At 47.8% G+C, this 18,032-nt stretch overlaps 1 protein-coding gene and 1 long non-coding RNA gene across 3 annotated transcripts in view; one reads left to right on the top strand and one right to left on the bottom strand.

Moving 5' to 3' along the window:
* LOC142575910 (uncharacterized) overlaps window positions 1-18,032 on the top strand; it is a 79,278-nt gene that overhangs the window by 33,096 nt on the left and 28,150 nt on the right. The gene's annotated exons all lie outside the window — the stretch shown is intronic.
* Window positions 16,022-18,032, bottom strand: part of LOC142575909 (lithocholate 6-beta-hydroxylase-like) — a 35,360-nt gene continuing 33,349 nt past the window's right edge. For both annotated transcript variants that reach the window (XM_075685699.1, XM_075685698.1), the window contains one exon: window positions 16,022-16,338. In XM_075685699.1, coding sequence (XP_075541814.1) covers window positions 16,146-16,338 — 193 coding nt within the window. In that variant the 3' untranslated portion in view covers window positions 16,022-16,145. The remainder of the gene's footprint in view (window positions 16,339-18,032) is intronic.

Genomic DNA, 18,032 nt, shown 5'->3' with positions numbered 1-18,032 from the left:
GTTTTATCTCCAGCTGCTGAGGCCCCAGGACAACAGAGGCCAGATGAAATTTAAAAGCAAGAACAAAAATGAAATTCAAACTTATGCAGTTAACGGTGCAAGTTAACCAGCACCAAGTGTTAAGAATTAATCCAATCGCGTTGAGTTATGTGTTCTTCGTCGCCTATATAGTTATTGCGTTCTACTCTGAAGCCAAACAATTATTCTCGTTAATTGTTTAGTGCTAGCTATGTTTGAAAATTTCTCGGTTTGGCGCTGATGCAGATCAAAGCATGGCACACTGAATTCGGTGACGATCAGCGCAAACTTCTCTTAAAGATGCCCTGACCCACTTTTTTTCCAAGCGGAGAAATAAAATTGGAGTGAAAATATGCTGTTTCAGAAATACATTGCCGCAGAAAGAACTTCAATGCGTTAAGCAGAAGCGGAGCTATTGGCGGCGTCCGCTGTACCCCCGTTGCTTATTCAATGCCTTGCAGCGTGTAGGCCCCGGCGCAGTAGGGTGCAGTCCAAGGGCGGTATAACGTAAAGCTATTCCAAACTTTTCTCTTCCAATTCTGCCATCAGCCCTCCGCGATTGGTCAAAACTTTTTCAACCACCCCCACTTCACCTGCCTGTCACGCGACGGCACAAAATCCCAAAAATTCACCGCGTAAAAGGGACGTGTACGCGTGACAGATGCATTAGTATGGCGAACAAAACTGAATTTTCTTCTGGATAGCCGCAGGCTGCCGCCTTCCGAAAGGAATGAAAAATGGCTACCGCCAATCGCTCAGGCACTGGCTACTCTCATCTACCGGAGAGCATGGCTTTATTTGCATACAATAAAACTTTTTGCGGGCCGTATAAACTTTTCGTGCACTTTAAGCACGTTTACGACCTCCCTCTGCCAACTCTTCTTCGCTGAGGATCCGTTTTAGCAGCATTCTTAACCTTCCCTTGCATGCAGCCGCGATTTTCGGCCAGCCACCGCAAGCTAGCTAAGGGAAAGCGGACCAATTGCACAGGCCGACACCACCCTATTCATCCGGCTATCAATTTTCAGTGGACTGTTTCGGCCCCATTGAATCCCTCTCCACTTGAGCGTGCTCCTCACCTCTTGTCAGCTCATTATGCAAGACAAGCCGCGCAGTGTAGGCAATGTTATTCGTTTTTAAAACAAACAAAAGTGACCTCCTGTAAATCAGTGGAGCATTTGATTGATTTCTTCGGACAACCCTGTGGGTGACCGCCCGATACTTGCGTCGGCGGTTACGCCAATTTGACGACAGGAGATTGGAATAAAAACATAATGGAATAGTTTTACGTTATAGGGCCCCAAAGTTCATTTTGGTTGTAACGAATATGCCACGACTTTCAATTTCGGTGCCTATGACGTGCTCAACATTACCCAAACGCGATTGACCTCAGTGAGCCCCAGTACCCTTAGCCAATGGACTGGTGGCGGCACTCCGCGGGGGCCGCGTTATCTACGCTTCGTAGCCGACTGCAGCTACCAATAGCAGTCGCGTAGGGCACTCCGCGTTATTACGAAATAAAGCGTAAGCCTGTCTTCCTAAGAGAGTACGGAGGCAGGTTTCTTCTAAATAGGGAGCGTTTGAGAGAAAGGTGACTTCGCGATCCGCTTGCGAGCTCCAGGCGCCGCGTTCGGCAGCCAAACTTGGCTGAGATGTTCACAGTAGCGTATGCTACCCACAGACTATGTTATTTCACCGAGCACGAGGGGTGGTTCAGGGCCCCTATAGATCTATATGTCGCCCTCTTCGTCTCTTCAATTTTTAGAAAAAGACGACATGGTTGCTAAACCATTTTACCTTTTACATCGTTAGCAAGCTGTTCACCGAAGTCTGAAACGTATCTCTTTATATTGTCTGTAAAGAGATATGAAGATTGTATAAAGATTGTATATAAAGAGATATATAAAGAGAAAATGTATTATTAACTACTCTACATCTTTCTTTTTATATCAAGGTTATCGCGGAACACGGCGCTTTGGCTCAATTTATTTTATGGCGGCTCACAATGTAACAAGAACTGCCAGCGAAACACGTTACTCCTTTTTTGCAGAAAGGAGACGAAAACTACCATTGTTTTCAAATCCTTGCTGTCGACAGTCTCCACAAACACGTGACATCTGAGGTATTTCTTTTCAATCGGCCGAATACGTTTGAACATTTAAGACAAATTCCACAAGGTACATACCAGGAGAAGACAGATGACAGAAGTACGAAGAGTGACAAGAGCAGCATAGCGTATGTTGCCGAAGAATCGTTGACTACGTTGAGCAGAAAGTTTATCTCTTGCCTCGGGGCGCAAGGTAACGTTTGAAGGGAGCGAGTTTCGTTGCTATATATAGCTGAACCACATTTGCTGAAGTATGAAGCGAGAAGTTACTCGACGTATGTATAACAGCGCGTCTGTTGCTGCTAGAATCCTTCCAATAACGAAGTTGTGTCGTAGTGCGTGTTGTAGTGCGACGTACGCTTCGTTACCCGTCGTGAGCAATATGAGCGGGAACACGAGAACGCGCGACAAATATCCTGGAATCTGGCCTGTAGCTTTACGCGGCTGGCAGGGTTGGAAATAAAGGGCGAAGAGGAGGACGCTTTTCCGCTAAATGTTGGCACTCCCACTGCACTTGTGTTTCTACAAAAGCGACAGCTGAGGGCACATCACTGGGCGCTGACGATGATAAAGCGGGTGTATATCGCAGTTGCTAGCAATCTTTTGTCGTTAAGTGTAAAATACAGAGCGTCATTATATCATTCTCTTTTATTGGCTTTTCTTGTCCTTCTGCGTTTTTTTTTCTCGGGGGGGTGGGGGGGGGGGTGGCAGCAGTTAGACGCGACTGTTAAAAATAATTGAACGGGGGGGGGGGGGGGGTTTATGCGCCAAAACCATGATCTGATTATGAGGCGCGCTATAATGCGGTACTCAGGATTAAATTCGACCACGGGGGGGGGGGGGGGAGAGGGGGGTGTTCTTGAACATGCATGGGAATGTTAGATTTTGGATGGTAGGTTAAACGGGTTTTTTTATTAGCAATAGAAGTGACAAGTCGCTAGCCGCACTTGCAACAGTGGAGCACGCTGTCGTTAAAACACACGATGAATGCAGAAAAGAATAAAACAAAATGCGGCAGAACCAATCTCCCAATCACTGTACGCGGTAGTATGTTAGCACTGAATCAATATAGCGACACAGCGTATTGGCGCCGTTGAAACTGGTCATGTTTAAGGCGTGTACTGCGGCGAGACTCGTCTTTGGCGCTTCCGTAAGAACACTATAAGCACCATTTAGATTCGCCGCTCGGAAGCCTGTGCGTGTCCTCCGAAATGCGTGGCACGTCGGTGCGTGAAAACGCTGAGACACGCGTCATACTGTTAACCGGGCTCCTCTCTCACAGTTCGATGATGACGATGTTTTACTTGCATCCCCTTTGAAACGCAGTGGTGCGAATAGTCAGCTAGCCTCCTTCAGTAAATCAGGTATGGTTTGCGAGGTTTTCGCTCTAGCATTTTTGCATACATCTCCTTAATCTGCGTCTCTTCCTCAAAACTTACCTACTTTTTACCGCTATCTAGGCCTGTAACGGATCCGGTCGCATCAATCTCTTGCCTGCTGTTTTTTTTCCCTCTGATATTCTAAAAGTTTCCTGCTCATGTCGACTGCTGACCAATTGATGCTTCCGTCCACTATAAATCTAAGTGCTTCTGCAAGGTGTACGTTACCTAAGGGTCTCTCTGGGTGGATCCCTTCGCTTTCCATTAGGATGTGCTGAGTGGCCTCGATATTTTTGCTGCAGCATGCACATGCTTCATTTTGTAGCGAGTATTTACTCCAGTATACTTTTGTCTTCAGGCCACCAGTTCATTCCTCAAATAGCAAGGCACTGCCCTTTGTATTATCGTCCTGATTGGCCCTTCTAATTACTTTCTTCCCATTCTTGTACATTCCCATCGTGCATTTTGTTTCCATTCCTTGCATCCAATTCGCTGTCTCTGTCTGTTTCAAGTTCTTTTTACGACTCCTGGTTGTCTATTTACGCTTTCAGTTGCCCTGTGCTTGGGAGCCAACTTTCTTGACCTCTTTATCCATTCTGTGTCCACGCTTTAGAGGTACAGAAATTTGTGCACTTTAGCCACCCATATATTTTGATCCTGAGCCTTCCTTCGAAACTAATTTTGCTCAGTGCTTCTCTGATATGAAAAGAGGTCCAATGCATGTCACCCTGTATTACCTCATTTGTGGTTTTACCGTGGGTTTTCAAAGATATACCGGCCTGCCGATCTTTGGTTAACATCCAGCCGCGCCAACATACGTAATTTTAAGTAGAGAATGTCATAAAATATCGGATATCGTTACGGGGTCGGGAAAGATATCAAATTTTTTTATGCCACATTCTTTCTGGACACGCTGCGTGATTTAGTGGCACTGCCGAGAAGACCGCACATGTCCTCTGAGACAAAAAGAGGGGCGCGCTGGGGCCTGCGAACGCTGAGAATTGTTCCCTCGCTTGACGGCACACTCAGAGGCACGCGCTCAGTGACTAAAGTTGGCGAGATGTTCACTAAAGAGTGCAACATACCCAGTGTATTTGCAGCGCAGCCTGCAAATACGTCAGGTTGCTATCCTTGACGAACCCTTGTTACGTGGCTTCAATTCCGCTCAGCATCGGAGAAACTTAAAGGATACTTTCGTTATTGTAATGCTGGCACACTCTCAGTGGTACATAGCCAGTTACCCAAGTTGGCTTCAAAGACATTTGTTGAAGCACAACGCACACCTGTGGGTATATGCTCAGTGAAGCCAAGTTGGCAAAGGAGTTCATTGAACTCCTTTGCCAACTTGCATTAAAGGAGTTCATTGAACACCAGTACACATACCCGCCGTGGTTGCTAAGTGGTTATGGTGTTGGGATGCTAAGCACGAGGTCGCGGGATCGAATCCCTGCCACGGAGGCCGCATTTCGATGGGCGAAATGCGAAAACACGCGTGTGCTTAGATTTAGGTGCACGTTAAAGAACCACAGGTGGCGAAAATCTCCGAAGTTCTCCACTATGGCGTGTCTCATAATGAGATCGTGCTTTTGGCACGTAAAACCCCATAATTTTGAGACCAGCACAGACCTAATGACACGTAGCCAGTGCAGCAAGTCAGCGTCGAAGTGGTGAACTCCTTTGCCAACTTGCATTAAAGGAGTTCATTGAAGACCAGTACAGATACCCGCCGTGGTTGCGAAGTGGTTATGGTGTTGGGATGCTAAGCACGAGGTCGCGGGATCGAATCCCTGCCACGGAGGCCGCATTTCGATGGGCGAAATGCGAAAACACGCGTGTGCTTAGATTTAGGTGCACGTTAAAGAACCACAGGTGGCGAAAATCTCCGAAGTTCTCCACTATGGCGTGTCTCATAATGAGATCGTGCTTTTGGCACGTAAAACCCCATAATTTTGAGACCAGCACAGACCTAATGACACCTAGCCAGTGCAGCAAGTCAGCGTCGAAGTGGTTCTTTGAACGGCAGTGCCTGTACTCAGCCCCGGATCTAGAGTGGCCCATGGCAGCGTGAAAGAGCTTCATTGAAGAGAGGCACGCACGGAACACATTGGCACATATTCAGAGGCCTAACAATGTCTAGAGTGCCTCTTAAGCAGAGCGAAGCGATCATTGAAACGTCAAAGAGGTTACACGCAGTTAAATATTTGCTGGCGTGACAAGCCGCTCTTTCAATATATGCTCAATAAGACTGTCTGACCGAACTGAGACGAAGGACTCACAAGCGATGCGCCGCACAACAGGCGACCCCATAGCACCTCGACAGAGCAAGACATTTTGTATTGCTGCTCCAATTATTGATACACCATTTGAAAGTACAAAAGACCTGCGCAGTGTTCCGCACGTAGACAGAGTAGGACTGCGAAGTCGCGTCACCGCTAGGAAATCCTTTCTCGCAACAAAGAAGCTGGCCTGAAGTGTGCTGATGACCGCCACAGCATCTAAACGATGGCTTAGGTCCACTAGCGAGAACTGATGAGATTGAGCAATGCTGCCGATTGCTCATTAATAAAGCACGAGATGATTCCTTACGCATCACGAGACTGCAGCCAAATGGGTACTAGTTTTTCGAAATAGACTTGTCTTCCGTTCATGAAGCGAAAATGTAGCACGCCTCTTGAATGAGATGGGCAAGGAACCTCTATATATATGAAAAAACTCCCGATACAGCTTTGTGTTGCTCAGTACATGCTGCATAAAAGTGTTTTTCCGAGCGTGAAGGAAGCCGGCGAATACACGCAAGGTGTTAGCCGCCAGTCGCGGCAATTTTGCGTGTTTTCGCGGGCTACTTTAACGCTAGGAAAAGCACTTTTATGCAACACGTGCTGAGCAACATAAAGCTGTATCGATAGTATTTCCTGTTGCCCTACAATTTTTTTAATTACACTTTGCATCGAATTATAGTATTGGAGAAGTTGAATAATTAGTTAAGACTAATTTGGTAATTAGGCGGAATGGGAAAAATAATTTGAGTATCTCCAAGCGACGGCAAACAGCACTGCCCTGGTTCTGTCTAGCTACGTGGTATTTGCGCATGCTTAAAGTTTTGTGCGTGATAGTTGGGACACCCTGGTTATCGATTGCCTTCAGTTTTAATTTCGCGTGCTGGCGCGAGTTAACCTTGTCCTACCATTTGCTTTGTCGCGCAAAGCAGTTATTCTTTTTTGCGGGGGAGGGGGTGAGCTGCTCGCATTGTACCACTAGGCAAAGCGCTCGTGAAAAGCTAAACAGAAATGGTAGCACGAGTCACGGCGTCGTATAAGATGTCCTTGTTCAGTATATACGTTTAAAAGCAGTTTCGGCAGAAATTGCCCAGCGTTCTGCATCGCGCCAATATGTGGCAGCCGCGTGTAGTTCGAACACCGTTCGAGGAGCCGTAGTTGGGGCTGTTGCCCATCCAACTCGTGGCTCATACCCATAATTGGCCAAGAAATGGCCAAGAAATGAGTAGATCTTTCCGAGTTATAACAACAACTGAACTTTCAGGACTATTATAGAGTAAGTGCTGTTGTAAGGTCAAAATACGTGGTATATATAAAGCAATGCTACAAGAAAGAATCAATAACCGTTATATTATAAGCTAGCTAAACGTAAAAGAAAGGTACAAATTTAGCAGGACGTTTCGTTCGACTCAACCATAGAAGATCCCTGGACTGCGTAGCAAACACACACGTGACTGAATCCCAGAATACAGGTGGCGGAGTCTCAGAACACAGGCCTCAAATGACAAAGTGCAAGCTAAACGCCAGATCTCGTTATCGCGGTCAATGCCTCGCCCTTCAGCCGCAACTGCCACTTTTATATTTTGTTAACATCTGGAAAAGGTTCAGCGCAGCGTTTTTGCAATTTCATTGCGCTTTAGAAAATGTACGATACAGCAAAATCGGAAGAAAGCACACAGATGCCTCTTGCCGTGCTGGAGCGCATTGCCCGTAGCCTCAACGTCAAACGGTTTTATCGCTGTTCGCTGGTACTGCGAGCTTCAGCGCTTCGCACATGCACACGCAGCGTGCAAGTTAGCAGTACTGTTAACGGAACAGCTGTTAGCAGAGCAGCGCTTCCCCTTCCAGTTTGTTGCCAGTGCCAGTGCTGGGTTCGCGGCCATCTGACACGAGCGAGCTCCAGTGCGATTTCTCCGCATGTGACTCGCGATAGCCTAATAAACGAATTCAAAAGCTGGGGGCGACGCGACGGCTGTTTTTAATGTTCCGTAAGAACGAAGCCGTTAATATTCGATCCCTTCTCACTATATAGGATCTTGGTGGCATATACAGATGCCCCAGGGACGAAGGTTCAATTCAGCGTTCTTCCAAAAACCCAGCTATTACACTCCGAATAGCCCACGTACGTAACCACTGCTAAGAGCATAATTTGTCTAGACACATTGTACTTCCTTTACACATTGCCTATAACCTACATACCTGTAGCTTCAAACAAAATGCCTATTGCAGCTCACGGAATAACCCGCAGACGTATGCTACATATCTCTTATAACTCCAAATAAGAAAAAGGAACGGTGGTTCAGTAATTATTTGTAACTCGTGTAATCAATCCAGCAACGCTAGTTTCGTCACACTTTGCACTGAACATGACCTTCACTTCAAGCTATCATGAACGAAGCAAAGCTGATAACGGCAGTATGACGCTTGCGAACGCACCTTTAATTTCTTCTTTTTCATCGGAAATTAAGTTTGTATTCAGCGTGTACTTAATTGGAAACACACGTCTGCCTAAGCCTTTCCCCCGTTTTTTCTCAACTTATTTCGGTGGCACTAGTGTTTCTGCCACGGAAAAGAACTAAAGCCAGCGTGCTCGTAAGACACTTATAATTTTTCAGAGGGCTTGCATTCGTAACTTATTGCACTAAATCACAATAAATATTCCCCACTTTGAACTCAGTGCTAGAACGCATCTGTCCCAGCTAGCCAGTTTTCGTCAAATTTTCGTCACTCTCTGGGGCATTTTCCGCGTCCTGGCTTGAGGCGATGGACGCGGAACGTTCCGCAGGCCCGTGCTGCCAGAAGTCTGCAACGGCAATCTCTTCTATGAGTCAAGGCACCTGGTCAACCACCAGTGACCACTCAAGAGAGACTCCTACTCCTGTGGCCATGGATGCAGAGCCTATTGCCGGCCCGTCTGGCAAGATCACTACATTAACAAGTTCCTCAAGGAAACGAGGCACCTGGTCCAGCACCAGCGAAGACACAGAGGTCTACTCAATCACAGGTGAGGACTCATCTGATGACAGCTTCGTGTCGGTGAGGAGCCGAAGGGCTAAAAGGAGGCTTATCAAGGCGTCGTCACCAGCGAGTACGTCAACCATGCAGGCAGGTAGTGAACGCTGGCCGCACACCATCCTCTTCATGCCAGTGGATTCTTCTGTCAACCTTCGAGTATTGAACAGGCAAGCTCTCTCTGTTTTTCTTGAGGGAAAGGCGCCAAACGAAATCAAGGAAGTCCGGCTGAACACACGAAAGAATGTTCTAGCTGTCGACACAACCCGTGGAACCACGCTGGAGACGCTACGACAGATAACAGATTTGGGCAACATAAAAGTACGATCGGTCATACCTATGGATGGGGCCTGCACTGCAGGTGTGATCTACGATGTTGACTTGTCTATTTCGAACTCGGACCTGCCAATTCTGATCAAACCGGCATACGAAGGAATGGTCATCACGCACGTATGCCGACTTGGCAACAGCCGTTGTGTGAAGATTGTGTTCAAGGGGGATTCCATCCCTTCGCACGTAAAGGTCGGTCACTTCCGACATGTCGTACGACGGTTTATCCCAAAGCCGCTTCAATGCCACAAGTGCTTTAAGATCGGACATGTTAAGGGCGCCTGCACAAACTCCCCAATATGCCCCCGGTGCGCGGAGTCACACACGGTAGATGTCTGCCGTGCCACAAACTTAAGGTGTGGCACCTGTGAAGGCACCCATGAAGCGACGTCTAAAGAATGCCCAAGAATCAAAAAAGAGTTCGAAGTTCTGAAGCAAATGGTGAGGGATAACTCAACCCATAGAGAAGCCTCAGAAAAGATCCGGCGTCGACGTCGTCATCGACGGAAACGCTCAAGACAGGGTGGCGCTCGCGCGCCGCTTGCGCCAACGTCATCATCTTCATATGGAACGCCCGAGAGCACAAGGAGGCCTCAGAGGGGAACTGCTGCCCCCGTGGAGGAGTGGCCGGCGCTTGCAATCTCTCAGTCTTCTAAGGAGCCTCCACGCTTGATCCTCCCACCGAAGCCCGCTTCTGTCGGTGAGGCTTCAACAGTCGACTGCCAAATGATCCCGGTGCTGCGATCCATTGTGAATGTCATCAGGGCCATGTTGACAAGCATTGACACTCCATCTGCTCGTAGTGGACTACAAGTGCTCGACGCGCTGAGCCCCGTCCTAGCAAGCCTTGAGTGAAGCCATGACTGACAATCACAAGTCATTTCGTAAGGAGGTCAGAGAAGCGTCGATCCTTCAGTGGAACGCGAGAGGGCTAAGATCTCGCATCGCCGATTTTCGTCAATTTGTTCTCACTAACCGCTTTCCAATCATTGTCATCTGTGAACCAAGATTATCCCATCCAATGAGACTATCCGGCTACGAGACAATATTCTCATCGAGCGACATCAAAAGTAGCAAGGTGGTCGTGTTCATTCGCCGTGAACTCACTTACGTCGTCCAACCGGTGCAACATCATGACGACAATCAGTATGTGTGCATGACTGTTAAAACTAGGAAAGTCACCTTTGCACTCTTGGGGGTGTATCTGTCTCCGTCAAGTCGATTTGACACCAAAAGACTAGAAGACATCTTGAAAACACAACCTGGTCCATGGATTATCACCGGGGATTTCAACGCTCACCATACCATTTGGGGAAGCTCAAAGGTTAACGCGACGGGAAGACGACTAGCTTCCTTAGCTTCCAACAATGGTCTCTACCTGCTGAATGACGCGAGTCCAACATTTCTGCGGGGAGTAACATACAGCAGCTGCCTCGATTTGACTTTCGTCTCCCACTGCCTCGCCACACATGTTAAGTGGTTTTTGGACATTGAAACGCACGGAAGTGACCACATCCCCACCTACCTCAAGATCAAGGGAATGTCTAACACGTATACGTTCACCACGATACGAAGAATAGATTGGTCTGTCTTTAAATCCCAGATTGAGGACGCTTGTCACAAAGGCCTCTCTTGTGGACTTCAACAAGCTATTAAGAAAACGGCACAGACGGCCACGCGCACACTTACGTGTTCTCCAAGGTATTCTGAATTCGACCTGGAATTGGAGCGGCTCCGTGCGATTCGCCGTCGTGCCGAAAGGAGATATCGACGCACTAAGTCAATTCAGGATCTCAGAACAGCCAGGCGAATGCAAAAGAAGATACAACGGCGCATGGATAAACTAGAGGCTCAGCGTTGGTCGAAATTTTGTGCGTCGCTAGATCCCCGCAAACCGCTAACTCAAATATGGAGAACTCTGCGAGGTCTACGTTCTGTTCCGGAACAGCGTTTCCCGTTTAAGGCCCTAGCACTATTCCAGCGCCGACAAGACATTGATGTGGCGGAAGACTTCTGTGCTATGATTGCGGGCCAGCCAACTCGCACAGGTTCGCTTACATTGAACCCTATTCCAGATTCACGCGATTCACGCATGGATCTGCCTTTCACGACGCAAGAGCTTGACGCGGCGCTCGCCCTCTGTAATCGGTCGTCGTCGCCTGGTCCGGATGACATATCTTACCGCATGCTATGTCACCTTGGTGAACGGGCACGAAGTGCACTCCTTCATATCTATAATGAGTCCTGGCAAGAGGGCAAAGTTCCTCAATTTTGGAAGCTCAGCCGCCTGGTACCGCTTCTTAAGCCTGGCAAGTCTCCCTTAGAGATTACTTCATACCGACCGATTGCGCTGGCAAGTTGCGTTGGGAAGGTAATGGAGCGAATGATCCTCGCCAGACTTGAGTGGTATCTTGAACATTACGAAATCTACCCGGACGCCATGGCTGGTTTTCGACGTCACCGATGTTCTATCGACAACGTTATCGATCTAGTAACCTATGTTCAACACCAAAAGACGTGTAAGAGATTATCTGTCGCAATGTTCTTAGATATAAAGGGAGCCTACGACAACGTTCTTCATGACGCCATACTTGAAGCATTGGAATCGGTGGGCCTAGGCGGTCCATTATATCGTTGGACTCGCAGTTATTTACATAGGCGGTCTCTATTTCTTAACACTGAAGCTGGCCCAACCTCGGAATATTATACGCACCATGGAGTTCCACAAGGTGGTGTCTTGAGTCCAACGCTTTTCAACCTTGTACTCATTGGTCTCGTGGAACGACTTCCGAACACAGTTAAAATTTCAATGTATGCCGATGACATCTGTGTGTGGGCATCTGGTGTGACACGGCCGCAAGTACGCGCCAGGCTTCAAAAAGCTGCCACGTCAACATCGGCCTACTTAAATGAACAAGGCCTCAAGATCTCGCCAGAAAAATGCGCATTGGTCGCGTTTAGCCGGAAGCCAATGAGATCATACGATGTCTCTATCGACGGTCAAAACATTCCTTATGTCAGGACGCACCGATTCTTAGGAGTAATCATTGATCGCGACCTCTGCTGGAGTCCTCATGTGGCCTACCTAAAGAAGCGCCTGACGGATATCTCTAATGTGTTTAAGTTTCTTGGAGGAAATGTCTGGGGTACTTCAGTACATGCAATAATGCAACTGTACAGGACGCTCTTTCTTGGGTATTTGCGATACAGCTTGCCTGTGCTGACCAACACCTGCAGAAGTAATATCCGTACACTCGAAAGCGTCCAGGCCCAGGCGCTAAGAGTGTGTCTTGGCTTGCCGCGGTGTTCGTCAACGGCTGAAACCATTGCGATTGCACACGATTTCCCAGCCAAGACCCATATAGTCATGGAAGCACTCAGAGCACACGTAAGACACCTTGCTCGAGCCCCTGCCCATCATCTAGGCTCACTGCCAGAGGATCGACCACGTGCTTCCTTTTGTGAAACTGTCCTGCCCTATCGTGCGTACCTTCCATCAGGTTATACAGCTCCAGCGAGAGTTCCGTTTCCACCATGGTGCTTGGCTCAAGCAAAGGTTCGACTTGTCGTACCAGGCATACGAACAAAAGCCCAACTCTCGTCTCCAGCACTCAAGCAGCTTTCACTGCTCTTGCTGTACGAGACGTACAACGATCATCATCGTCTGTATACTGACGCTTCAACCACGGTGAATGGGTCTGCAGGATCGGTGATCTTTCCTGCAAAACCTTCCACCATAAAGATTCGACTCTCTCACCAGACTACATCGACTGCCGCGGAGCTTGCTGCTATTCGTTGCGCACTTCGTGTAATTTCTGAAGAACTACCCAAGAAATGGAGCGTGTTCACTGACTCCAAGGCTGCACTTCATTGTTTGGTTTCTGCCTTACGCCGAGGACCCCACGAACAACTAGTTCTAGAAATCAGACTGCTGCTTCACCACCTCGTCGAGCAAGGACACGACATCACGTTGCAGTGGATTCCAAGCCACTGTGGCATAATGGGCAATGAACTTGCCGACGCAGCAGCACGATCTGCACATGAGGAGGGCTTCCAAGACTCCATTCCATTCTCAAGAACAGACGCTACAACGAAAATTCGTGTGCTTGCAAATGAATCCATCAAAACTTTATGGAACACACCAAGCTTACAGCATACACGTCTACACCGACTGGACCCATCCCTTCGACTTCGACCCCCATCTGGACTCTCTCGACTAGAAACAGCAGCACTTTGCCGACTGTGGCTTGGTGTCGCCTACACAAGATCCTTCGCCTTCCGAGTCGGTATGGACGACAGCGCGGCTTGCAGACACTGCGGCGGCGAGGAGACCATCGAACACGTGCTCTGCCACTGTCCTCAATACAGCGCGCACCGGCTGTCACTAGCGACCACGTTGGCACGCCTTGACGACAGGCCACTTTCAGAACAGTCAGTTTTGGAATGCCGACGTGAACTGTCGTCGCAGCAAAAGTCGGTCAAGGCTTTGTTGACTTTTCTACATGACAGTGGCCTATTAGAAAGACTATAAGGACCCCATTTCATCCCTTTTCATATTTTTTTTCTCACGCTTTTATTTTTGTCACGCTCTTCTTTCCGTCTTTACTTCCCCTTTCCCTTCCCCTAGTGCAGGGTAGCAAACCGGAGGTTTTAAGTCTGGTTAACCTCCCTGCCTTTCTCTCATTTGCATCCCCCCCCCACTTTGAACTTTACGTACACATCACCCTTACTTTCACAGGACAGAATCAAGGTGCAGCATTTAGTTCACCGAGAGCAGCAAGGGAACGTCATTTAACACATAGAAATACCTAAAAACAAAGGTTCAAGAATTATTTGTAACTCTCTCAATGGGGGCTAGTAAGGTCGACATATTCGGACATGTCGCCTTTAAGATGACTCCTGTTTCTCTTAAATATTAAGATGGCGTAACGAAGAGTTCCCTCTGGACATTGGGAAACGTAGGTCATAATGGCAGCGTGGTACGTGGAAACACTTGTTCCAGATTGTTTTAGGAAAAACTGTACTTAATCCACAACCCTATACCTTCGCACACAGCTTTTCCCTAATGGTCGTCACATTCCTGTTACCTTGACCTTGGTGGCATTTGTAGTCATGTCATGGCAGCGGACAAAATTTTGCGCCGCTCGTAAAGATCAATCATATATGCTCAGGAGCTCTTGGTTACACAATTTATTGCAAATGACGTGATGGACCGCAACACTTTCTATTCTGCCTTCACATGACCCATAATGTGCACCTTCTTTTCGCGATATGTAAACTTCGTGTAACAAAGAAGTCCTACTGGATATTGTGTAAACAGGGTAAGATGTTTACATAACGCTTTCGAGCGCATATTTAAGGGTTATCTTTTACGAATGTCGTGTTTGATTCACAGTAATTTCCCTTTGTACAATAATTTCCCATCACACGCCCCACATGTTTACTGAAATTCATTTCGGTGGCCTTTTCAGTTATGTCAGGTGCAGCGGGCAAAATGATGCGCCACTCTAAAGCACATGCATGTGAGCTAGCATGTCAATTTATTGCAAATGCCGGACAAACCCACCCACTTTGAACATTGCTTACACATCAAAGACTGACCTGTCGATCTGGTGAGATGCAACCTGTAATGAGGCTTCTTGTCCATCGATTGTCACATAGGTTCGAATATGATCATTTCCACGGGTTTCAATACCAGTGAACCACTACACGTTTCAAGCCAGGCAACCTGACACGAGTGTCAAGTCGAGGTCGCTGCTGCACGTTGTTCCTCGCAAAAATGTCGGGCTTCCATTATTTAGAAGACGCAGGCTGTGGCCTGATGCAAAGGATATGAGTTACCTGCCCCTTGAATTTTTTCTGAAGCTTCGCCATATCTGCTGGTAAGCAGTGAAGTACCCTGTTACGATACAATGACCAGGAGTCGCAGCCATAATATATTTCACTCTTTTTCGATCAAACTGATTGTTGTGGCAGAACAGATGCCAGTAAGTGTAAAAGAAAGCTTCATTTTCACAGTAACACAGACGTATTGGTTACCGTCGTGTGGCAGTACAGGTTGTTGAGCAAGGGAAAGGGAATGCCTGCTGTCGTGCTAGGGCGCCAGATGTTGAGTAAGGGTAGAGGGCATCGCCACGACGCCCCGTTTCCTTCGCTCTCGGCATGAACGCTTGTCCACGGAGCAGAGCCAGCGCCTCCTAGATAGCCGGCCTGTGTACTCTGCTTTATTACGTCATCCCACTTGGACCGAACTTTTCACTCTCCAGCATCCCCGTTAGATTCTATGGCAGTCGGACTAGGCAGAACGACGTCATGGATCGAAGTGCAGAGGCGTTGTGCCATTTAGGGGACGTTGGCAGAGCGCGCGAACGTAACACCTGCCGTGGCAATAGCGCGCCAGATGTTGCAAGAGGCGAGGTGCATCGCCACGACCCATCACCCTGTTGGCATTGCCACGTCGGTGGCATGCGGCATTGGTGCCGCAGGCTGTGACTGTTTGCTGGCTCGGGCGGCACGTGCCATCATGGTATACTGCTTGGAGCGCAAAACTCGAACGACAGCTCAGCGTCGTTCAATTGGACATTAATGCTTTCGCATTCACAACTCATAAGAAGTGCTTACGTGTCCTCGGATTTTTATCCGTGCCATACGACGCTTCTAAACCGGCCGAAATCGAGTGTTTGACAATATTATTTTATTGTCTAATTAACGCAGACATTTCAAATTTTGCCTTCCAATTGTAACTAACCATTCGCACATTTGCTCAAGATATAGACTTCGCGATTAATTTAGCTTTTCTGTTTCTTAATAAAACCTCGAAAACTAGTGCATAACCTTTCTGAACGCATGTAGTCGCATTAACAGCTTCTCTGTAAAGGAGCAGGAGAACTTGAACATCCTTGTGATTTATTGTGATTTATTTATTTTAGGTTTCGCTACGGTGGAGCAATTTCCGGCAGCAAGTGCAAGGCTAATCCCACCAGTAGCCTACATATAACCACTCAACTCAACTCAACAAGTAGCTTAAGAACTCTGAAAACCGGAGCCACTTATATTTTTCTTATAGTGTGCGAAGTTGCCATTTCTAATTCCAAAAGAAGCCTCTACGCTGCTGGCGCGCAACTCAGCTCGCCGGCGTTTTGCGCAGAATGGCCCGGAGAACAATCGGCCCGTCGGTGACTTGAAGGAGTTGCCTTGGCTTGAACTTGGGGGGATTCTGCGAGGACATAAATACACAAACAAACGAATAAAACACACATGTCATTGACTACATGGCAGCCACCTGCTCGCGCTTTGGAGCAGTTAGTGCTATCGTAACTGACGCAGAGGTAAACGTGCTTAAACCTTTTTGTACACCCACTTGAGAAGGTGGAGGAGGCGTGGTGTATTTAAGAAAAGCAGGTCTTCACAGACATTTCTTGCTTTTTGGCTATACTGATTTTGAAATGGACTTCTTCATATTGACGCGGTTTCACTCGAGAAGCTAGAAGGTTTGGTTGGTTTCGTAAGCAAACACGGCTGCCAGCCGCCGCGGTGAAACCTATTGCTGTGGCAGTGTAGGTGGTGCTGCGTGAAGAAGGCGTGTAGAAGGAGTCAGTTCCGGCGCCTAGTCAAGCCCAGTCGAATGGACGTTTAGAGGCTAAAGGATTTGTGAAGCTTGTGGAATGGTTAATTTTTGTCATGATAGCTAGGGTACTGTCCGAAAGCCTTCGAGAAAAGTGGGAGAGTGTGGCCTTTCTAAATAATGTGTAACTTCTTTAGATGAATGCATGGGAACACTATGGTGGTCAGCACGGGGTAGAGGTCTTATTGCAGGGACTGCCCTTGAACCTCATGTGAGATTAGAGCCCACACTGTCATTACTGAATTATGTGACAAAACTACACATATCTGATAGCCAGTTTGCGCAAAAATATAATGGAATTGTGAGGCACTTATTCGGCCGCAACTATCATTTACTCCCCGAAGCACTTCTTGCTTAAAGTAAGTAATCGTGCTTTTTACAACCTTGCGACACCAACAATGAACGGAAACTCGCCAGCCGAGATGGTAAGTTCACTTCGGCAGCTACCTAATGTAGAGAAAGGAAAGGCAACACAAATAGCCAGCTAGCCTCACTGATCAGCTGGATCTTGGATTCGGAATACCTGGCACATATCATTCAGCTGTGCTGGAAGACAGCAGCATATTGGATCACAGTCGCTGAGTTTAAAAGCGACAGCTGGCGTATTTTCTATGTCGCTGAGGCTTTCTCTTCCCTCAAAAACGCCTTGAAGTTTTAAAAAATCTGAGGAGACTTAAGCGCTTCTTATGAGTTCAGAATGCGAAAGCAATAATGTCTGATTAAACGCCTCTGAGTGGTCCTTCGAATTGTTAGCTCCTAGCCGGCAAGTAAGCGCGTTGAAACGCTTGGCGCTTTTTGACTTGACCTTCCCGAGGTGCAGAAGGCTGGCGATAGCTTGCGTGGACAAGGAACGCACAGATAACACAGGCTTCAGAGCGCGAGGATGACGTAGCGTCGCATTACCGCGGCAGCGAGTGTTCCCCTTTCGCCTGCTCTGCACCATCGAGACCCGAGTCGGGAAGCGCGAGCCATCGTCACGAAGGAGGCGCGCAGTACTCGCGCGATCGTGACGTGCCATCGCAGCCAATGGGAAGTTAGGTGCCGTTTCGCTGCTGCATACGCCGCCGGCTTTTACGCTCGATGGGCCATTCCCGCTTCCGCTTCAATAACTAAGCTGAAGAACGCACTTACATTTTATTTTTCAGCCGGCGCCCGGCATCAGACGTCGCCTCGGCAAAAGAAATTTCGAAACAGATTCCGAAGCGCGCATACCAACCCACTTCTCTACCACCAACGTTGCTCACACCTTTCATTCTTCACAAAGTTATTCCTCACAATTTTGAAAA

Source organism: Dermacentor variabilis, chromosome 3, assembly GCF_050947875.1.
Source record: "Dermacentor variabilis isolate Ectoservices chromosome 3, ASM5094787v1, whole genome shotgun sequence".
In the NCBI taxonomy this organism is placed as follows: domain Eukaryota; kingdom Metazoa; phylum Arthropoda; class Arachnida; order Ixodida; family Ixodidae; genus Dermacentor; species Dermacentor variabilis.
This window is presented reverse-complemented; position numbering and strand designations above follow the sequence as displayed.